Here is a 24,349-nt window from a genome sequence, read left to right on the forward strand (position 1 = left end):
TTCTTAGCCATCAATGTTCTGGCAAAATGGAGTATGGTAATTATTCTAGAACTTAATGTTGTTTATATTGGTTTCTGGGCTGTTGATAAGTCATCCTCTTCATCTGTTGCTTGTGTCTGAGTAGAGGAAATGGTTGTCATGTCTCAATGATTATCTTAAATCATTTCAGATTCAAGGACAAGTCTATGAAGGTGTCGTGGATAGTGTGGTTTTTTTCTGTTTCATCATTTCATATATGGCCAATGCTAGTCTACTGACAAGTAATGAATCCATGATAGTTTGCAGATATACACTTCTACAGTAATTGAAATAAATTTGAAGAAGCTTATGTGACTGAAATTCCACACACATTTGTTAATATGCATGGCTTGGGCTACTGGTTTAACACAAAGCTGTGTTGCATGACTGGGAAATTGTATTGAGAGAAACTGTCTGTCACTGGAAGCATCACTACATTTTTTACTTTCTCAAAACTTTATAAAGAATGAGTTACCTGATACAAACTTGGATTGTCTACTTTATGGTTTTGATCTTGGCAAGCTCCTTTCATCTGTCCTAATTTTCACATAGGCATTTCGTTTATTTGTCTTAAGATTTCAGGAAGTTTTTATGCTTGGTAAAAATCTACTTAGAAAAATATGTTATGGAGTGTAAAAAATCAAAACCTAAAAGCCTAAAAAAAGATATGTTAGCATTACTTCAGTAATTGGGAGTGCTCGTTAAGTTTCAAACTGTTCTAATTTCTTTAAAAGTGCATTTACCTGTTTCCCAGATTTAATCTATAGTTATACCCTATAGTGAGTCTGGGAGCACAAAATTCCAGATCTCCTGAATTCTTAATATCTGAATATTGAGTATACTTCAGTGAACCGGAACTACAGTTGAGGTTTTGTGATGATTTGAATAAACATACACGTAGAAAATGAAAATGTTTTAACTGTAGTTCAGGGGCACAGGGGAGACGAAGCATCAGCTGACTGTACTTGGTATACATGCTACAGTTGTCATATGCACCTAAAACTGTACATGAGCCTTCAGTGGGCATTGAGAAATGTAACCAGAGAACATTTATTTTACTGATGTCTACAAGAGAAATCTTGTCTATTACAAGTATTCACTTTGTGTGTTCTCAAAGGCCAGTAATTTTACTCTTTCAGTCAATTCTTGACTTCTCTTTCGATTTGTGCTTTGTCATATTTTCATGCCAAAACCATTACCCCTGTTAGGTCATTTGTGTGATGCTGATGAGTGCTTTTATGATCTCTGTAATGCTGTCAGGTGTGTGCATTGTATTTTATGTTCCTAGTAATTCCAATGTAAAATGCTGCTCATATTCTTTCAAAGTGTACTTGCTTGTCTTGGCATAATATTGAAGTGTTGTGGAGCTTTTTGTTCTTTGAGGAGTTTAGAAAACACTAAATCTAAACAAAAATTATCAAAGGTGTCAGATGTCTTTTTCTGAGAAATCCAGTTTTTCTTTTTTAGAGCAAAATTTATTCATGCAATTCAATTTTCTTCTTAGATCTGATTTCATGAAATAGAGTATTTCTCTCATGGAGTAAATTGCCTGCCTTAGTCAGTGTGGGGTGTAGCTGTGGCTTCCTTGCCTTAGAGTTTCTTATCCTCATTTCCAATCCTAATGAGAAAATGACTGAAATAGCATAGCCTAACATAATGTCTTCTATGCAGTATTCATCAAACCAGAGAATGGAGGGAAGAACGTGACCTAGATAGTGTGATTCCAGAAACCCTTGTCTTAAAGATTCCTCATTTCCCTTAACTGCTTCTCCCATAGCAAGCTATTTCCTTCTAGGTCGCTAGAGAAGAGCTGAAAAAAGTGCTAATGAGAACTTTCTCTAGGACTGAATGCTGAGTTGAGAATGCACTTAAAACTTATGCCTCTGCAGACTGCTCTTTTGTAAAAAAAACCCCAACCAACAAACAAAAAACAACAAACTCTTTTATTCTGAATTCTTCCGGAAATTCCAGTGGATGTTTAACAGAGAGCTTGCTATATTTTTAAATAAACATTCTCACCCACCTGTGCATCAGACAATCAGTTATTATAATCACTGTATTGCCTTGTCATTCATATTGTTTTGTCATCTAATGCAAAAGAATAAATAGGTTTAAAAGTGTGTTTCCTGTTAAATGGGAAAGAGTTACTCTAGCTGACAGGTTTGGGGCATGTACCAGGTGGTGACAACCATGGACAGTGAAGCTGGAGCCTTTGGTCTTTGATTCCTGTATTCGAGAGGTTCCCTGACTTGCATAGTGCCTTATGTAGTTATCTTGTGGTTTTCAGTAGGTTCGATTCCAGATATAAACAGTTTACCAGAAGGCTTTTGTGAACAAAAAAGCTATCCCCACTTCCTCATTAGTTTCCTATAACTCTTGAGAAGTATCACAGACAGCAGGATGTGAGGGAAAGCACTTGTTTTTTGTGTTGTGCTGTGGAGAGCAATGGTGTTACAGAGTCACATGATATTATGTATAAAACAATGGAAATACTTTCAATAAGCTCCAAATACGGCTTTATAATTTTCACTTCTCTAGTCAGGTTAGCTTAGTATAAAGTTGATTCCTCTCTGGAGCATGGCTTTTGTTTTGTCTTACTGTACTCCATACGTTCTTGAGCAAACAGAGCTGTCTTTGCACTTCTGAATTTTCTTTAAAGTGCATTTGGCCCTTGTAATTTTTGCATGAGCTTCTGGGAGCTGGATGTTTGAATGCCTAGAGACTTACCTTCCATTCCTCTGGTTTTTTGCCCCTGCCCCCCCCCCCCCCCCCCCCCTTTTTTTTTTTTTCCTTATAGCTAGACCTACTCTTTGACATCTTATTCAGCTGACCACTAAGAGCAAAATGACTCTTCTTTGTTAATTTTGTACATTTTCACCTTCATTCAATGGTTCTCTTACCTCCACAACTATTACTAGTGATGTTAGCATGGAGCTTGGAAATAACTAGTGCTTTTCACAAATCTCCCTGTTGCCTTTATTGAGTAATAGAATAGGTATTCAAAGTTCCCACTCTTTTGATAGGTTGTCACATATTAACTGCTGAATGAAAGGTTAGCAAACAAAATGTTGAAAAATAGCCATTCTTCTGGTAAGATAATGCTTTTGGATTAGAGAAGGGTTCTGTCTTCAGTCAGTCAGAATCTGAACCTTGAAAGCTGAACAAAATGGAAGTGGAAAAGAGAGGAAATGTCTGGCTCACCTTAGAACACTGCAAAGTCACTAACTGCCTGGATTTATAACCTTTTTATCCCTATTGATTGATCTGGTGTGTGAAGATGGTAGAAGCAGATGGGCTGTATGTCCAGGAATTGTTGCATACATGTAGTAAGGCATGAAGAAAATGTGTTAAAATAAGTATGCAACTTCTGATTACAAGGTTAAGGCTGATTGAAATAGGTTTTGAGACTAGAGGCTAATACTTGACTGAGAGAACTTAACTCTGCCCACTCAGCTGCAAAATCATCATATTCTAGAATTAAGTTTCTCCTAGAAGCTGCAAGCTGTGGCCGGTGCACATAAATTATAGTGTTAAATGTCAGAGTTCTCCAAATAAGTTTAAGTAACAAAATGTCACTGATTCCTCATGGAAAACTGTGATCAGACTTTGGATCTCTGCTGTTAAGACTTTCCTTGTTGAGTGAGGTGTAGATATGTGACCTAGAGGTTGGTTGTGCTCATAGTGTCTTACATTGTCAACTGTCTTCATGTTTGTCATTCGTACGGCAGACTCATTTGAGAAGCTGATGCAGGGCTAATCTTTTAGTGCCTCACTTTTCCTGATATCCCAAATCCTTTCAGCAACTAATACATCTTTAGTGCCCTGTCATCTTTCCTACTTTGATAGCAAAGATGAAGTCACATAATGCTTGGTCCATCAGCATAGCCTGGTGAAGTTGACCTTTACCAAAGCAAAAAGCCTGGCTGTATGGGTAGGCTTGTAGTTACAGTGGGTACCTGCTTCCATGTTGCAGAGTACAAGCCTTCTAGGCAGAAGGTTAACTGTTAGTAGAGAAGACGAAATGCTCTTTTCTTTCAGGTCACCATAATGGGATGACACCAGTACCAGAACACAGAGCTCTGTGCTGTTACTGAGAGCTTTGTAGGTGATAAAGGAAAGTTAAACTAGCAAGAAGTCTCAGTGCACCTGGGCAAGGTATCCTATCATAGTGATACTTGTCAAGGAAATGATTTATAAAGTTACTTTAAACAGCTTTGTTACAATTCATCAAGTGACATTTTATTTGTGGTTATGGAATCTTGTATGTGTATGTGTTACCAAATTAAACTGTCCTTTGTTTTACTTAAATGTAAAATGTATCAAAGTTTAAATAATTGTAAGGAAATAAGTAAGATCTAGGACTAACTAAATGAACAGGAAAACCCACAGAAGACAAAAGTTTTAAATAAATGTTACAGGCAAGATTTAGGCTGTCCTGCTACTGGTGGATCTACATAACACTCAGATGCTCTACTCATCTACCCTACAAAACGCTAGAAACAAACAGTTCCCATTAGGTACTTAATATTTGCTATAACATGAATTTTACCTGGAATTAATTACAGGTCAAGACAGGCAAGTGCTAGCAGTACTAGGAAGGCGATTAAAAAAATACATGTGTGGAAGCTTGTGTATAATCAGAAGCTTTTATCCTGCAGTTTTAGTAAAGTCTGATGTATCCATTCAGACCAAAAAGGATTGATTTAACTCTCTTATTCAGGAATTGAAATGTTGCTTTGAAAACAATTATATGCTCTTATATTACTTGTCTATATTGTGTAACTAATTACACACACACCCCGCTTGGTAGTTGTAACAACATTAATTTTCTGGCATGCTTATTACCTGGGAATTTTCATGAGAATAATTTTGTTTCATGTAATACAGAAATTTCATATGATTTTAAGTGTAAAGCAACAGGGAAAACGACTGTGGAATGTATGTAGTTCTGTGAAGACTAATTCTTAAACACAGATTTAGGACCTATAGATTCCTAGTTATCAGGCTGGCTCTCAGCTTTTGGTGTGCCATCATACCTAATGATTCTTTCTTTCTGATTACTATTGTAAGAGCAACACTTTTATGTTAATTACAGCAGCAAACAAGTTAATTCCTGACTGAATTTTCAGTTATGACAGAAATCTCAGTTGTGACAACTCTATACTTTCCCTGCAGAGCTGAGACTTGAAAGGTGCATGATCCAGGAGGTCAGCATCTTAACAGCCAGAGTTTTGGAATCTTTTGGGAGAATAGCGGGCAAATTTAGAGATTAGGGTTAAGCCCAAAATAAAATAATGGATATGCTTTCTGTTGTAACAGTCATATATCCTTGCATTTTAAGTATGTATGTTTTGGAACAGGAAAACAGAGCTGAGCTTGTAAGAAAACTTTATTCTTTTATTTTAAGGTTAACAATACAGTCACAATACAGTCATAAAAAAACAGTTTTTCCTGGATGTCTCTGTGACTGACAGGTGACTTCTGAGCCAGCTGTGTTGTAAGTGCTTCCAGTCTGTTAGCAGGTGGTGCAATTTATGAAGGCCACTTGGGTCTTCAACAAAGCTACTGTTGTTAATTGAATGAATGTGAAAGGTCTTTTGCAGAACAATGTTGTTTGAGTAATAGAAATTTAGTGCACGTACTCCGTTGTGCCATATTTAGCTCTGTAAAAAGAGGAGTGTCTATATTGTATAACAGCTCTCTTAGTTCTGTGGCTATACTTGTGCAGAGTTGTTTCCCATGTTCTTGTCAAGCCTGGGAGGTGGCAGAACTGATGCCCTGTCTTCCTAAAGCTCCTGAGACATTGCTGCAGCTGCAGCTGTGGGCTGCCGATTTTTTTGCTCTACGGTAATGCTGTAGCCACAAGAGGGCAGAGGTACCTAACGCTGTCGTAGTTCGTGCCACACGGTGTAAAATATTGCTGGTGGCAGCATCTCTGTTCAGCTTGTTGGAGAGCTTGCAGCATGTAGCTAGATAAGCACGGTGGTGCATGCTCTTGGTGTAAAAGTAATTGAATTAATCCTTAACTGTTACTTGTACCTGTGGTAATCAGTCATGGTGATGATATTAGTATAAAATGTAATTATTTTTTGTTTTATTTTCTACTTACATATTTAGAGACTAGCAGATACGCATTACAGTAAGGCAGGGAAGCCACCTAAGTTGTTTTGTCATGTGTAACTGCTTTACAGGGTGTTAGGGAGTTGACCTAAAGCTAAATATTAGTTGCTGTCTTGCTTCCCTTCTGGCAGGTTTTCTCCGCACTTTTGCATCTTCAACTTACTTGGCAAGGGGGAGGCACTCTCCTGGTACTTTATTATGTAGTTTATTGCTTCTCCCTGGCATTGTATTGAATAAGTAATAACCACTGATTAGCAAACACTCACTTAGAATGCTAATGAATATTTGAGAGAGGCAACTAGCTCATAAAAAGGAAAAGCTTTCAAACTAATAGGATGGCATTACAGACAATTACTTATGGTTTGATGATTGCATGGTGGATTTAGAGTTTTGCATTAGTCTGTAGCTCTTAATTCTATTCTGACTTTTCTATTAACTTAGAGTGTATGCTCGGACAATTCACTTAATTGTTTTTAATCTTGATTATGCCACATCTTAAATTTTACAGTGGTGCCCAGGGTTATTAAATAATCCAGTGTCTACTGTGGAATGTTTTGCCATAGGAAATTGACCCTACAACATAACAGGATTTTGAAAGAGTGGGACAGTTGTATGGGAAGCAGAACACCCATGGATGAAACAGTTACTGATAAAACAAGAAAATTTTGTTAGATTTGTGTTAGGGGTTTAAGCCTGTCTCTGGCTGTGGGGAATTGGAAAGATGGTACATGGAGAAACAGCAACCCTGCAGCTTCATGTAGGGTTTGTGAAGGTTCAGGAAACTTTCTGTGAAACATTCGTTGTTTCTCACTAGCTACATGATCATATTCTTGGATTGATTTGTAATGAAACATATTATGATTGATTTGTCTCTGAAACTTGAACTGAAACAAGCAACCCTGAGATAATAATAAAGGCAGTGCTAACATAAGAAGTGGTGATCTATACAGCTGAAAGATTCACTTATTGTGTTGGTATTCAGTAAACAAAAAGAGGTGAATAATGGCTTTCCTCTTTAGTTCTTCTATCAGTGCTGCTTTTCAATCTGATATAGTAACAGACACTCATTCGCTGTTCCTCAGCTATTGTAAATTACACTTTTTACTCTATACTAAATAATGTATGCAGATGCTTTCATTTTCATTCTGGTTTGTCAGATGATGACTAAGCCCCATGCAGCCACTCGCTCACTCCCCCCACAGTGGGATGGGGGAGAGGATCAGAAGATTGAAAGTGAGAAAACTCGAGATTGAGATAAAGACAGTTTAACAGGTAAAGCAAAAGCCCTGCACACAGGTAAAGCAGAACAAGGAATTCATCCACCACTTCCCCTGGGCAGGCAGGTGCTCAGCCATCCCCAGGACAGCCGGGCTCCATCACACATAACCGTTACTTGAGAAGACAAACACCATAATGTCGAATGTCCCACCCCTTCCCTCCTTCTTCCCCCAGTTTATATACTCAGCATGACGCCCCATGGTGTGGAATATCCCTTTGGGTAGTTCGGGCCAGCTGTGCCGGCTGTGTCCCCTCCCAGCTCCCCGTGCCCCCCCAGCACTCTCACTGGCAGTGGCCAAGAAACTGAAAAGCCCTTGGCTTAGTATAAACATTTTGTAGCAACAATCAAAAAGCATTGGTGTGCTGTCAGCATTGTTCTCACAACAAATCTGAGGAAAATTAACTCGTATCCCAGCTGAAACCAGGACATGGATCTTGTAATTTAGTAAATGATCTGTCCATTGAAAATGTTACTACTGCTTTTTTTCCTGGCATGGTCTGTATGTGCAAGATGGGGAAAAACAGTGGTGGAGCTGTTCACTTTTTTTCTTTCTGGAAGGAGAAGCAGGCTTATTTATGGGTCAATAGTATGGCCTGGCAGCCAAAAGGTCAAGCCATGTCCTGAGGTGCATCAAGCCAGAATAGCTAGCTGGTTGAGGAGGTGGTTGTCCCGCTCTACACTGCACTAGTGGGGCCCCACCTCAAGTACTGTGTCAGTTCTGGGTGCCTCAGTATAAGAAGGACATCAGCTATGGGACTGTGTCCAGAGAAGGGCGACCAAGGTGGAGAAAGGCCTCAAGGGCCAGACTTACAAGGAGCAACAAAGGCCATTTGGATGTTCAGCTTGGAGAAGGGAAAGCTGAGGGGCAACCTCGTTGCAGCCTACCAACTTCCTCACGGGGACAGCAGAGGGGAGGCGCTGATCTCTCTCTGGTGACCAGCAACGGGACATGGGGAAGTGGAATGGAGCTGTCAGCGGAAGTTCAGACTGGACATTAGGAAAAGGTTCTTCACTGAGAGGGTGGTTCGTCGCTGGAACAGGCTGCCCACGGAAGTGGTCACAGCACCAAGCCAGTCAGAGTTCAAGGAGTGTCTGGAAGATGCTCTTCATCATAGGGTTTAATTGTGGGCAATTGTGCAAGGAGCAAGGAGTTAGACTTTATGATCCTTATGGGTCTCTTCCAACTTGGGATATTCCATGATTGTGTGTTCTTTATACACAGCCCATACTAGAATGTTTTTTCTATTTCTGCATTTTAGGTGCCTTATCAGGAGCCAGAGAAAGCTGGGAGTATGATTCAGGAGCAAGAGACCTTCAGAGTCCAGACCTCCAGAGTCATTTTACACTACAAAAGGTGTTGGAGTATGGTAGAAGCAATGTGACTCAACAGGCTGCTCTGCAAAGACTTCTGGCTCAGACCTCAAATTTTAACAACTCAGTTGGAGGAAGCTACTTAGAACTTGCCAACACTGTAAGTGCATTTTGACTTGCTTAAAAAATACCATTTTGGAAAGGTAGGAGCGGTTTCACATTTGATTATATTAAAGGATGTAGAATGCACTTAACAGAAGTTTAAGTAGAGCTGCTTTAGAGCAATATAGCTGTGCAAAAAGAGTGGCTTGCACACATCTGTTTCTGGATAGAAACTGCGAGGACACCTTTTTGGATTTGGAGTTCACTCAGGTTTGAAGGTGGATATGTACTAATATGTCCTCTGTCTATGCTCCTGGCTGATGATGATTCAGAAATTATGGGCTTTCGTAACATGTTTTACATTTGCAATACAAAGACACAGGGTGCAGTGTTATTCCAGAATGCAGAGCGTGAAAGCTACTGCATTGCATTGACATGTAGAAATCTTTGAAAATGCTGAAGGCTCATAAGAAATAAAAATCCCCAGATATTTGGGGGTTCTTTTTATTCACATCTCTAAATTCCTTCTATGCTTACTCTTACAAAAAATGCCTGATCTTTGTTTTAACAAGCATCTGTTGTATTTCTGCTTTTAAATGTTCTATGTTCTTTCAAACCATAGCAGATTTAGCAGTCTCTCATTTATATGTAGATGAATACAATAACATCTCCATATAACTCCTGCTGAGCACTGATGTCATGGGTCATATGTAAATTTTTGTTTTGGCTTAAATTGTAGAGAGAAAGGAATGGGAGAAAATGACAGAATGGTAACTGTTTATGTTTATTCCCTTTACACAGTTTTTAAAACTGAGGGGCATGCTTACTGCAATCTAAATTTAGACTCTTTAAAGAGATAACATAGCTGCCTTAGAACTATGACTTAATATGGGTACTTCCTTCTCTGTCTCTTTCTCAGATTGTTTTACCTAACTGCATTTGCCACAATGACAAGCCAAGCCGCTCCCTCGCATTCATTCTCAGAAATGGCAGATCTCAGCTTTCACATTTTGATAGGTTCAGTCCAGGGAACTTTTCCAGTTGTACATAAGGAGCTGACCAGACTCCATTGTACTGCAACCAGGATTACCTCAAAAAAAAACCTGATGGAGGTTTAATAACTGCATTTCTTCCCTTCAGGAGTTGATTGCATTTCTATGTAATAGCAGGACAAAGAATTAAAAACAGACTCTTACATGGACATTTCTCTCTGGAACTCTAAATGCTGCTAAAGTGTAACCAGAGAGGTTTATCTTCTTTAGAATCCATTTTAAAAAGCCGAGCAGAGCCTTTCTGTGTCATCCTGCTGCGAGATGAACAGTTCTGGCAGCTTCTCCCAAATGCATCTACACAGGCTGTATGGACCCCTTGAAAGCAATGTTTTTTACATTTCTTTGTAGATGTTTGGACTTTAGGCTCAGAGGTCTAACAAGGTAACTATTGTATGGGTGAACATAAACCAGATCGGTGCTTTCTGGTTGGAGTCATGTGACTGTTTTTCTCTCAGTACCTCAAAGTGCTTTTCCCTATTGGTATGTCAATTCTTGTTATTTGATTTCCTGTTTGTATTTCTGACAGCCTTCTTTTCATTTTAAACTGTGCAGTCAGGCTAAAGACATCCCTGTGATGATTATGTACTTCTACAGCACAGATTATACTCCTCAGTCAATACAGAGGGTTTCTATGATGACCCTAAGATTTGAGTTTGCCTTTCGCAAAAGCTAAATGAACATCAGTTCGCTATCACTTTGCTTAGTTTTTGTAAAGTGGATTTTTTTAATGCCTTTTTGAAATCCTGCCCATTATTTGTAGCTCTACGGAGCTTTATGAAAATATAATACCTGCTTTGAAGCATTATTCCTCTTCCTTCACAGGAGCAATGCAATTTTAAAATAATTGCTGTTTGAAATGTAACCATTCATACTGATTCCATATGTTTTTACCTGTTTATTTCACATCATTTTGCTATGTTCTAGTTTATTAACACATGTTCAGTTTCAGCTTTTGTTTTACCTGGATAAATTTATTCTGTAGTCTTTATAGGGTGTGTAATTCTTTCCATGTTTTTCAGATTCACATTTTTACACCTAAGTATTAAGAACAGATTTCTTTTTATAGCTTTTCACCTTGGTAACACTATTTATGATTAACATTAACCTTTAATGTGAGCTGTCACCACTTACGGATGATGTACCTGTTCATGCCAGTAGGTTAAATACTACAACAAGTATCTCTGATAGGAATCCTTGTATGTGTTCCAAATGTAATTATTTCTGAGCTTGGTTTGTATTGCATTGGGATGTAAAGTAATTTAAATATTCTTCATGGATGGAAAAGAATTCAAGCATTTCAAAGGATTTCTTTGTGCGTGTGCATGTTTGGGAGTCATTTTTTATTTGTACTTTAATCTTCAAAGATGAACAAGGATCACTAATGTGAGTAGTCATATAAATGTGGTGAAACAGCTGATTTGCGTGGTCTCATATCTATTCACTTCCCAGGAAGCTATGTGATCTTGTGTTCCCTGCAGTGCTATCAGGAGGGATGGCACTCTGTTGTAGGAGCTGAAGTGTTGGTGTTCTCAGAAAACATCACACAGGGCAGCATCTCAGTGTGATAGGCATATTTCACATTAGAATTCTAGTGAATTTAATAAGCTGAAGCGATAAGATCTGGATATGTTTAATTCCCTTTTCATATTCTCCTTACACATGATTAAAATAGACTAGATTAACTTGAAAAAAAATTTTTTTAGTAGGATGTGTGCATATAAATGCTAATACATGTCTGTGTGCTTACTGTTAGTTCCTGTTGCCTTAATTCTTGTTGTTTTAAGATGAATGTAGTTGTTGTCACAAGTAGCTACATTTGGGCAAGTAAAACTAATTGGGATTCTTTCATTTGCCATGATGATATGATCTCATACCACTGTTCTTTTAGCTGTAAATAACTAGTTTGCTGAAAAAGTCTCTGCACAAAGATCTTACATTTTTAAAATATGACTACAAGTATATTGAGATATGGGACTTTTTTTAACTATCCAGTACCTGGACTGGTGTGATCCAGGATCCTTTAATCTCTGGGGTTTCCTCCCAAAGATACTCCAGCTATATTGGGAGCTCTTTGCCTGCACCTTCCTCACCAGAGCAATTTTGGTTGAAAACATTTTAAAAGATTTGATGAGGGTATGGTTGCCTTGCAGAGGGGAAGAATACAGCTATATTTTGGAGAATAGAATGTGGTAGCATTTCTTTGTGACCACTTGCTTTTAGAAGTCTGTGTTGCTATTTCCTCCTCAAAGCAGCTGTGCAAGTACCACAGATATGGTTGTCACTAAGTCAGAGAGAAGGGCAGATTTACAGAGTTGCCAGGATGCTTTATCTTGTGCACAGCTGTCAACGCAAGATGGATGTCTAGGTAGGAGAGCATTGGTGCAGATTGTTCCACCTGCCAAATTGCACTTCTCATCTGAAGGGGAGCTGGTTTTGGAACGTCTCCACCAAGAAATAAAGAGAAAGCTAATGCAGCAAGATTCTTAATGCATCTTGTAATGACTCTTGTACCTTCCTCAGCAAATCCTGTCTGATTTGCATGTCTGTGTACCTCATTTGCAGGTACTAAAGACTTGTTGAGTTTGGGAATGGACTGTTCTGGTCCTGCATCTGTGTGACAGCCTGTGCTTCCTGTATTCCTGTAGAATTAAGGTGACTAAACCTAATTTGGTTCTGACTGTGGACTCTCTGTGCCAAATGTAGATATCATCTCTGTTGGGTACACAACCCAAAAGTTTATAAAGAAATATGGAAATATTCATAGCAAAGCAATATGTAGTTGTATTAGCATTAGTTTCTCAGCATGATCACTAGCAGATGAGAACTTAATGTCTTTGTCCTAGGAAGTGTCATGTTCTCTGAAAATAATTCTTACTGTTACACCTCTTTGTTAGTCAGACTTGGTGAACGTTTGCATTGCTAATTTTTCCTTCTTAAGAGCGTTTAGCTGCAAGTTATGACAGATGGAACTACTGTTTTGAGAAAGCTATTCTTTTTAGTTGACGTAGTTTATACTGAGTGATAGTATTCCAAAAGTCAGTATTACATTTCTCAGGGACAAGTGGCTTTTCCTTTCTCACCTAGATGGGAATCCATAATCAGGCGAACATAACTTGCTGTGGCCTATTTATATGAATAGCTTTTTGTTAGAAAAGAGCACACTTAGTATCATTACTGTGTTTACGTTTATGTCAGACTGTAGTGCAGCTGGTTCTGGATAACTGCTTGAAACAGCATTAATGGGCTTTTTCATCCTGAGTCACAATAACCATTTGTGTGCTCTGAGATGCATGTAAATGTAAATAAAGTGATCCGCATGTAAATTCTGTACTGCTGTCATGTTACTGAGCTTCTAATGATTTCTTACAATGCCTTGATGTTATAAAATGTACTTAGTACTTTAGCAAGAGAATGTTACAGAGGTGCTTGGCATTTGGCGTATATTCACAAATGACATTCTGTGATGAAATTCAAAATGTTGAATTTAATCTCCTTCTCCAGCTCTTTCTCCAGCACTACAGGCCAATTGACAATACATCAATTATTCTTTTACTTACTACCTTACCTCCCAGTTTCGCTGTAAAACAGCCAGCTGGTACTTCTAGTGTCTTTTGCTGTGTGACTAGCAGGGGATGTGCCTATGTAACTAACAATCTTTTCTTACAAAGACTGATGTGGTCAGATTATCCACTGATAACAGATGTCTGCTTGTCCATCTTACATATGTAGGTTTTTATTTGGCACAAGCCACCGTAATGTTAGCGTGTTTAGAGGGTAAAAACTGTACTGTTGAAAAACCCCATAGCACTTGCGCTCCCTAAAAGCTGTAAACTTCATATGTGTACTATAATTTTTTAAAGCTACATTTTTGGCTCATTTTAACTAAGCTAGTAAACGTAGGTTTTAAAACAGACTCCTTAAAACCAGCAAGGATTGTCTGGTTGCCAAAGAAAGCAAAAATACCTTCGTAGGGGATGCAGAAAGAAAGGGCTTTGTAGAGATTTGTGGCAGTCAAGGTATAGTCTTACAGCCACCCTAAATATGAACCACTTTCTCTATTGTTTCGTTTATAGCCATCAGCTGTAAATTAAATTTGAATTTTATTGAAATTGCAGAGGTATTTCTTTTGGGAAATGAAATTTTAAGGGAAAATATAAAGGAAATCTGAAGACAGAACTGTATTGTGAAAGGTAATTCCATGGTTGGTTTGTAGACTGTTTTTGTTTGGTGTCCTTGTTAATGAGAACCAACTGTAAAGTGACTCATTTAATTTCTAAAGTTTTTATGGCTTTGGTTTTAAGACTCAGTCGTATTGGTATGTTCTTTTCTAGCAAAGTCTGCCCCTTTTTCTTCTCACCCCTATTTCCAAATCTTCTCTGTTTTTAAACTGTTTGTTCCGTGGTTTGGGAAGTTGGGCTCCTTCAGGTTTCCCACTTCTTCCCGTATAGACAGTGAAACTTGGCCCCAAAGCATTGGGTATGTCATGCTCTCAAGGCACGACTTTTTGGGTGGGAGGCAGTGATGTCTATATCCTTTGTAGGATACGTCGGAATTCAGTTACTTGAGTACAGATTGATTTTTCTGAAGTTATTTTGTTGGGGAATCTGTTCTATATTTGGGAACCAGTATGTACAGTAAACTGTGGGAGCAGAGTTTCTTCCTCTCCCCACCTTGCAGCCATTTGTTTTCTATGTCCTACATGCAACTTGCATTACAATTTATTTTTTATGCCAATAAAAGCTATTGCAATAAAAATGTAGCCGAACGGTTCCTTCAGCTGGAACCCTAGTAGGTAGGAAGGCCTGAAGCTGAAGAATATTATGGTGGTGTGGACAGTACAGCCTACTCTTTATAAAAAGATTTGTGCCCAAGATAACCTTGCCTTTTGTACCTTTGCTTCCAAACTAGGCATAATTTCCATTCTGCCAGGCTAAAAATAGAATCCAAGAATTCCATTAAAGCAAGAACTGATTATTGGAATATAGATTCAGTAGGCTTAGCTTGTCAGAAAGCAGGCATAAAAGCAGTTTTGTCTGACAGACATTTTTTATGTTCAGGAATGTGGGAAGCTGTTTGCTGTTTGTCTTTGATTTCCAGCCAGTATTGTAATGGAGTTTGTTTGTCTGAAGCAGGCATCAGGTGTAATAGCATTATTCATTGTGTTTATACAGCCCTGGCTTCCATAGCCCTCTTAATAGTGCTCTGTTATTAATTTTCCCAAGTTAAAATGGACGTTATGGATTAGGTCTGCCAGGACTCATCTGTTTTATATGAAATGTAGTTTTTCTGTCATTTGAACTTGCTAGATTGTAACAGACATAGAGGGGAGCAAAAGGCAAATTACAAAGTTTCTTGAGAATTCCATTCAGAAGCGTATATGCTCAGGTTCTTTTTTTTATTTTCTTTTTTTTATTATTTTTTAATTCTGTTACTGTTTCTATCTGCAGACTATCACAACGTGATTGGTGTCAGCACAGGGCACATTTGTCCAGGCAGCCTTTTAATATATTCTTTTGACTTAGGCTTTTAATTGGATCTTTTATGTGACAGTTGAACAATACCTCTTACAAGCGTATAGCAAAGGTGAGCTGCACAGAATGATGTTTTTTGACCCAGCTCTGCAGTTGTAATTGGATGATGGGAACTGGCATGTGGCAATCAGGTGCTATAGAAAAGAGGCGTCTTAACAAGTGTGTGTGAGTGGATGTTTTGAAGGTCTACTGATAAAGTTTCAAAACTTCTAATTTAACTTGGTTGCAAGGACTTTGTATCTTCCCCTCTGTCGCCGCTTAGGAACTGTCTTTATGCATCCTGTTTTGTTTGCTGTAGTTAAGGGAGCTCAAGCTCCAGTGCAGGTGTTCAGATCTTTTTGCTTTTCCAAACTTACTTTTTTCCCAAGTTGAAATGAAGAGCAATTCACCTGGTACGTTGGGTCAGCACCATAGCACATAGCTATACAGAATATAGTATTAATATTATTACCTTGCTTGGCAGTGGATAGGCTGAGCCTGAGCCCCAGGATTAGTCTGTTGAAGCAACATTAACCTCCTGGATTCTGTGTGCCAGAAAGATTACTCTGTAGCTCTTGTCACAGGGTCTTCTGCCTTACCAGCTTTTCTGCCTGCTCTCTTGAGTGTGAACGGTTGACCTGATGTAGTTACAGTTGGCAATGCTGAGCTTCTGCGAATCCCCATTTATTAAAAATATGAGAAGACTTATTCCCCCTCCCCTTCTACACACATACTAAACCCTTTTGTCTTGGTTACATGATATACAGGAATTTAGAAATTAAAGTGCAAACCTTAACCACAGTGCTCAGTTGAAAATGGACTCTAAAAAAAGTGATTTTGCAGTTCAGTGCTAGTTCACTTGTAATGGAGTAATCAGCCATTCATTACCCTGCCAATGAAGTGAGACAAGGCAGGGTTTCCATAGAAGTCTGTCAGTGCCACGGTTGAATTCATCAAGATGCTCCTGCTCCCTGGAGCAGTTTCTTTGTCACTGTCAGGTCTGGGACACTGACCTGAGGCGGTGCAGGATGCTGCCACTGTTCAACCTCTCTGCTTCTTTCTATGTTCTGGGTTGGTTGGTTGTTTTTTTTTTTTTTTTTAAATGAATATATGGTTGTCAGCATAGCTGTTTTGGAACTATTTTGGTGCCAGTGCAGAGAAAATGGGAGGTGAGTACTTCTGCACAGGTGCTCTCTTGCACTTACTATTTCTGCTTTTTGTGAAGAACTGTTTCAGTGTGATTGTTTCATTTTGGGCTAGAAAACCACATTATCATTTCTCAGGTGGGAGACAGATTATCATAATAGCTATGTTGCCAGTATATTGGTAAACTCCACTTTTTATCACAGTAGGAAGCAATCAAAGTACACTTGGAGTTTCAGAAAGGGCAGTGTCTGTTCTGTGAAAAGTTCATAATGAAATGAGGACCCCAAGCAAGGTTTGTGCCTTTAAGCTAAATAGCCATCTCTAATATCTTATACTGAGTTTTGTATTACTTTACCAGCTTGAATGTATAATTTTAGGCGAGTAACTGGAGAAAAAGACTTTTTATCTTTCTACCCTATGAATTTTTAAAGAGACTATAAGTGTGTATTATTGGCCGAATCTAATTTTTACATGAATATTGATGGTCTGGTATGCATTATGAAAAAGGAGGGAAATGGGGTTTTTTCTGTAGCACCTGTGGTGATGTCAGGGGTTTCTTCATAATGATGAAATGGCTTCTGCCAGGATTCTAAATTGTAAGGACAGAACAACTGAGACTTTTTTTTTTTTTTAGAGATTACTTTGTTTATTTGCTTTGGTTTAGTTGGTTGATAGACCCTTATCTGAGAGTAAACACTAGAAATATTTAGCAACTCGTTTCTGAACTTAATGAAGTAAGAGGCTATCCAGATGAAGCCTGAAAGAAAAGAACATTTTAGCTCATGTTTCATGAACCCGAAGTAAGTGAAAGTGATTTCAGAAAAGTGTAAACAGGTCTTGAATTGTAGAACCAAAGAGACCATACAAGAAAGTCAGAGATATCATAGAATCATAAAATCATCTAGGTTGGAAAAGACCTTTAAGATCATCAAGTCCAGTCATTAACCCAGGACTGCCAAGTCCATCACTAAACCATGATTCCACCACGTCCCTGGGCAGCCTGTTCCAATGCTTCACCACCTGTTCAGTGAAGAAGAAATTTTTCTTTATATCCAGTCTAAATCTCCCCCGGCATAACTTGAGGCCATTTCTTCTTGTCCTGTCACTTGTTATCTGGGAAAAGAGACCGACCCCCACCTGCCTACAGCCTCCTGTCAGGGAGCTGCAGAGAGCAATAAGGTCCTGCCTTGAGTCTCCTTCTCTCCAGACTAAACCCCCCCAGTCCCCTCAGACGCTCCTCATCAGACCTGTGCCCCAGCCCCTTCCCCAGCCCCGCTGCCCGTCTCTGGACACGCTCCAGCCCCTCAATGTCCCCCTTGCAGAGAGGGGCCCAGACCTGAACACAGGGTTCGAGGGGCGGCCTCAGCAGTGCCCAGTGCAGGGGGACGGTCACTGCCCTGGTCCTGCTGGCCACACTGCTGGGGACACAGGCCAGGGTGCTGCTGGCCGCCTGGGCCCCCTGGGCACACTGCTGGCTCCTGCCCAGCCGGCCGTCACCCAGCACCCCCAGGCCCTTTCCCACCAGGCCCTTTCCAGCCGCTCTGCCCCAGCCTGTAGCGCTGCGTGGGGCTGGTGTGACCCACGGGCAGGACCCGGCACTGAGCCCTGCTGAACCTCACACCACTGGCCTGGGCCCATCGCTCCAGCCTGCCCAGGTCCCTCTGCAGAGCCTCCTGCCCTCAGGCGGGTCAGCACTCCCACCCAACTTGGTGTCATCTGCACACTCACTGAGGCAGCACTGGATGCCCTTGTCCAGACCATCAATAAAGATATTAAACAGGACTGAACCCAATACTGACCCCTGGAGAACACCACTTGTGACCGGCCACCAGCTGGATGTAACTCCATTCACCACCACTCTCTGGGCTCAGCCATCCAGCCAGCTTTTTACCCAGCAAGGTAAATCCTTGCCATGAGCAGCCAGTTCCTCCAGGAGAATGCTGTGGGAGACAGTGTCAAAGGCTTTACTAAGGTCCAGGTAGACAACACCCACAGCCTTTCCCTCATCCACTAGGCAGGTCATCTTGTCATAGAAGGAGATCAGTTAAGCAGGACCTGCCTGTCATAACCCCCTGCTGGCTGGGCCTGATCCCCTGGTTGTCCTGCACATGCTGCATGATGGTGCTTACAACGATCTGTTTCATAATTTTCCTTGGCACTGAGGTCAGGCTGACAGGCCTGTAGTTTCCTGGATCCTGCTTGCCACCTTTCATGTAGATGGGCATCACACTGGCTAACCTCCAGCGTTCTGGGACCTCCCCCATTAGCCTTGACTGTTGATAAATGATGGAGAGTGGTTTGGTGAGCTCCTCCACCAGATCCCTCAGCACCCTTGGGTGGATCCCATCCTGCCCCATAGACTTGTGGGTGCATTAATGCTGAAGCAGTGTTGTTTGCTGTCCTTCCCAATGTGAAATGAAATTGACAGATATGAAGTCTGAAGTAGAAATGGGTGAAGCAGAGGTAGGACAGTCTTCATTGCAGATTATGATGAGAAGCTTAAGTGTAGAAAGATGTATAGGAAAAAGGTCACTGAGAAGATTTAAAAGGTGCATGACAAAGCAGTTAGAAGGGCAAGAAAACAAACCAGACAGCGTGTTAGAATTGAGAGCTTGGATTTTATGTTTAACTATCCAGGGAGAGAAGAAAAATAAAACTCACACACCTTAAGAAAATAAAGAAATACTCATACTTAGTGGATAGTAACTGGTTAGGGAGTTGAGGTAATCTGTAGACTAACTTGCTGATATTCATGAACAGCCACTAAACTATGCAGCCAAAGGAGACAGCAAGTAAAATAAACTTCAGATGAGGGCTGTAGGAATTCAATTACAACAATCTTAAATTTATTGATAGTAAAATAGGTCTGGTTGAAAACTAGGGGGTTTGATTCACCAGAGGTTTTATATATATCTTTTCAGTTCACACCATTTTTGAAGTAATTTTTCTTATAATTTCTGCCAAAATAAAGCTCCCCAAACCCCATAAGTGGTCAGTGAATTTGATGCTCTTGTTATTTAAATGCTCATGCCAGCCAAAAAGCCATGTAGAGCTTCAAGCAGGGATCTGTCAGACACTCTCCTTGCATTTGCCAGAATTCATCTGACTGAAAATCTTTCAAATGGAACATTTCAGTGAATACAAACTTTCAAATGCTTATACATACATACCTATATAAGTACATTTATGAAGATAGGTGTGTGTACATACATGTATGTAATATGAGTGTATCTATATGTGTATAGTTTTTTGTGTAAGTATGGATAGTATATATAAGTCACACACACTGCATATACACAGATATGTGTTTGTACGTATATACATGTACTTAGAAGGTATCTGTCAGTTCATCTGTTAAATGTTCGTAAGAGATCTTGACCATAGATGGTGAAATGGGATGCTTGGCTAGGTGGAGGGTGAAGTGTGCCAGGTGCCAGGATCCCTCCACCTTCTTTGTGTCACTGTGGGCACTTACATGGTCACTGATCCAAGTGGGGGAGTTGTGTGTTCCATGTGCCAGTGGTAATGGAAGTCAGAGTGGAGAGAAACATTATAATTAAGGAGAATAATTACAGAATGACCACACATAGTTGTCTTGGAAGAGTTCAGGAGTAAAATTGAAGCAGGAAGCTGGGGAATTGGGTTGATGAATGTTTGCAGAGATGAGATTATGGCTGTAGAGTGGGGACTGGAACTGGAAATAAACATGTGTGAAGTATAAGATACAAAACCAGGAAAGTTTAGGAATTAAGAGAGAATGTAAATAAGGAAATCTCACTGTTGGGGATCAGGAAAAATAGGAGAGACTTATCAGGGGAGTCCTGACAAATGTTTCTTGTGCAAGTGAGAATTTTGGAAAGAAATTCAGTTCATAATCATGAGGGATAAACATGAGGGAATACAGGTTCTGATAAAGTAGAAGAGTAGGTACATTAAAGGTAGGATTATTCTACAGGCATTTTACTAAGAGTGGTCATATTTTAGTGCATATATGCACTAAATCAGAATGGCTTCCAAGATTGTAGGGACTGGCGGTGAAATGAGTGGATTTACCTTGTGTCTAATAACTGGAGGAATGCATTACTGAACTGCGGGAATGCTGGGCAATGAAGGGAAGCTAACCGGAAGTATGATGGCATGAATTGTAGCCTACAATGGTCTGGTTTGTGTTTTTAGGCAAGGAGCAAATGAACAGTCATGATAATTAGGTGGCTGCAACATGAAAGAAGCATAGAAATTGATACTGTCTCTCCCTGTTGTCCTGACAGACAAGTCTCTGACATGAATAACAGGCACACATTGACTTCCTGGTCCTTTTCCTGTCCTGACCTGATGCTGAGGCTCGGGGGGGTCAGAGGGAATCAGGATGAATGTGATGGCTTTGGGTTAAATGACAGAAAATGAAAGGAGCTGTTTGACAGATTGGTGAGTAGCTTCATGGCATGAAATACTGGAAGATGGAAAAAGGGATCAAATGCGAACTCCCAAGGAGACTGGCTGGGTCAAGGACATGACTTTTTAAGTGGATTAAGTATTTCAGGAAGTGTGAACACGGTGAGAGTAGCTGATTGAAGTGCTATTTGGAAATTATATTATTGTAGACATGTTATCTGGTTTAGACTAATCAAGATGGTGTGACTGAAGGAAAGAAGATAAGTTTGCTTGTGTTTTCTTCATAGAGTGCTTCATTCTTCAGTATAAGGTTACTTGCAATTGTTTCAAATGAGTTGGATTTTTTCCTTTCAGACCTAGGTGTATAACCTTCACTAGCATTAATTAGAACAGTCCGTATCAAGAAGAACCTAACCATCCCTTTCAGCCTCTCCCTTTTAAATTATAATGCATTAGAGCTATTGAATAAAGAATTTTCTGGAAACATTATCCAACTACTGTATTGAATTTCCGCTTCCAAATTTAGCTTTCATGCTAACCTTCTGAGTGCTACTGTTTTGTCCATGGAAATTTAGACTTTGGCACTACACCAGTGTATTTTGTGCCACAGTTAGAACAAAAGCATGTTGCCCTTAAACAATGTGTAGTAGATTTGCAGTGTTTGAAGGTGTAATTTATTTGTGTATAGGGTTGTGCAGGGTGCTGCTCTAACTGTAGAAATGATACTGAAATAAACAAATATGAACTAAATGCTCAGTGGACATCAATTAGGTGCATTTCCATTACAGAGCTAATTAAACAGAACCAACCAAGAAGGCCTATTTCATACATCCTGGAATTGTGATCAGCTTAATTGTGTATGTTGTATGCAGAGTGAAACTGCTTCTCAGAAAGTGCTACACACTGTGCTGAAGAATACGTGATACATACATATTTAATAGATAATTGCTTTTATGCTGTCATTTCCACTCTGCATCTATCAATACAAGGCAGGAACATTCACGTGTGGCAATTGTCACACCTGTTCCAATAACAGTTAAGAAACAGAGTTTTGTAATTACCAAGACATAAGGGAGAAGCCTTGTAAAATAGCTACAGTGCTATTTTTCCCATATTCTGTGGTGGTTTCAAAAGTAAAAGGGAGAAGGGCAAGAGAGTTGTATCTTGTCCCAAAAGAATCCTTTTACACCCAGAGATACAGTAAATCTTCCTAAAAGATTATTCAGATACAATCAAATGGTAGACTCCTCAGTGAATCTTGGGTACATGTCAATGATTCTTTTACTACAGTTTAGTAAGAGTAAACAAATGGAATTGAGTGGCCATAGGATTATTAGATCAACGGTCAGCAAACTGGCCACAGTAATGGCTGTTACTGGATAATTCTGAAATCATCTTGGGAAGAATCTGGGCAGTGCAAATGTACTTAGCTATAAGCTGTATGCATCACGAGTGCTTTAGAGATACAGAAAGTAGTAATTGATCAGAATGTGCTGAGACTGAGTGGGAGCCCAGGCCAGTGTCTCTGTCTTGACAGAAAGCATTTAGTGGATGTTGTTTCTGAAAGCCTTGGTGACAGTCAGGTTCATCCAGCTTCTTGTTTCCCTGCTCTTGTTTTTGTCATAGTACATACTGAAGCATGCACTGACACCCGTGTCCTCTTGGGCTAAGAAATCTATGTATATGTAGGTTAAGAGATAGTTCTTCCCATTCCCATGCTGACCCCGTCCTTGACTATAGAGGCTAAAAAAGAAGACAGGCACAAGTTTGAGGGCAAGGGAGCATCACTATCCTAGGCAAGGAACTTAGTCTGGGAGAAAAGAGAATGAACAGTCAGCTGCCAGAGAGGGACTGAGTCCAACAGGCATCTCTCTCTCATTAGGTGGCAGGGTGCTTTTTTCTTTTCCTGGCAACACAAAATTGGCATACTTGGGATTTTCCTTTGTTTTCTTTGAAGGCTGCCTTTGGCACAAGCCAATAGGAAAATACACTCCAGCTTCAGCGGAGTTCATAGTACCCTGCTACTGTATCAGATCACTTACATGTATTTTAAAACAGTGAAGCTGCCTGGAGACAATTGGTCAGGTCTATCTGGAAATTTAATTTTGTGATGTAATATTTTCATTCAGTTAGTAAATGGACTCAGAGTAATGCTAGATAATACAACATTTCACAAACGAACAAGTTCTACATCTTCAGCTATTCAGAATATGTTCTTGATGCTGCTATGTATTTAAAAAAATGTGATATAATAGTAACTGTTTTAGAAGAATGATTACATTTAGTCTTAGCTAGCCCTCCACAATAAAGAAATGCCTGCAAGGTTTATAAAGACTTTGAAACAAGCAGTACCAGTACTCACAGGTTAGTTAAAAGTGACAGTTGATGCTTTCCAACTAAGAAATGTGTAATTCCATACCACTCGGTGCAGGCATGCAGAGATTGCAGTGGAAGTCAGTGGGGTTAAAGTAAAATAATTTTTCATCGGCTTGGTTTAACTGTTTCATTAATTTGCATGAGTTACAATTATTTTTAAAATTTTAAATTTAAGTTTTAAATAATCTTTATTCTGAAAGTACCTTCATGTATCTCCCATGTTTTTGTGCACATCTGAAACTGTGAATTCTGCTGTTAATTTTTGGTCAGTATCTCTGTCTTTTTCCACCATGTTACTGTATGGAGCAAGAAAGAGGCAGAAAAAAATCCCATGCAGCATTTTTTTATGGGGTACAGTATGGACTGGATCTAGTTCAGATCCTCAACTGTCCTGCACCATTATGCTTGGATGCATCTGTATGTCCTCTGGTCTGCCTGATTGTTAGTCTGCCAGGAATGGACAACAATGGTGAATGAGGAAAGCAAATAAAAACTTAATTTCTGAATGCCTGTTTATAGTCAGCTGGGAAGTATTTAGCAGTATAGAGATATAATACGGGATATGCAGTATGTTGAAGCCATAATTAATACAGCCTTTCCTTTAGAAAAGAAAAAAATTAGAACTTTATTCTTAAGCAATTCTGAGACTCATTCCGTGTTAGTGAACCTGTGAGACATGTGACAGAATTGGACAAAGATCGGATCAGAGCCAATTTTAAACGTGGATAGGGGTAGTGATGAAAAATACAAAAACTTTTCCACCCTCCCATTTCTGAAGGCATAACTTGGGAAAGATAAAACATTTTTAAACATACTGTGTCAGCTGCAGCAATTTTTGAACTGAGGTTCGGGGTTTTTCTCATGTATGAGAAATGAGGGAAGTCATTATACTGTACCTTTCTTCTGTGTATAAACCACTGTTAATCCCATTTTAACGCACAGGAAATCAAGCGTACAGAACTGCTGAGGATGTGCTGTTCCGTACTGCAGTCTGTAGCCTGGAGGACTCTGCACCTCCCTGACATCCCTCCCTACCCACTGGA

General features: G+C 39.6%; 1 protein-coding gene across 3 annotated transcripts in view; it reads left to right on the top strand.

Moving 5' to 3' along the window:
• The window catches only part of MCC (MCC regulator of WNT signaling pathway), a 226,333-nt gene that overhangs the window by 32,743 nt on the left and 169,241 nt on the right, over window positions 1-24,349 (top strand). For all 3 annotated transcript variants that reach the window (XM_040580652.1, XM_040580651.1, XM_040580653.1), the window contains one exon: window positions 8,677-8,888. In XM_040580652.1, coding sequence (XP_040436586.1) covers window positions 8,677-8,888 — 212 coding nt within the window. The remainder of the gene's footprint in view (window positions 1-8,676; window positions 8,889-24,349) is intronic.

The sequence above is a fragment of the Falco naumanni genome, chromosome Z (genome assembly GCF_017639655.2).
Source record: "Falco naumanni isolate bFalNau1 chromosome Z, bFalNau1.pat, whole genome shotgun sequence".
Lineage (NCBI taxonomy): Eukaryota > Metazoa > Chordata > Aves > Falconiformes > Falconidae > Falco > Falco naumanni.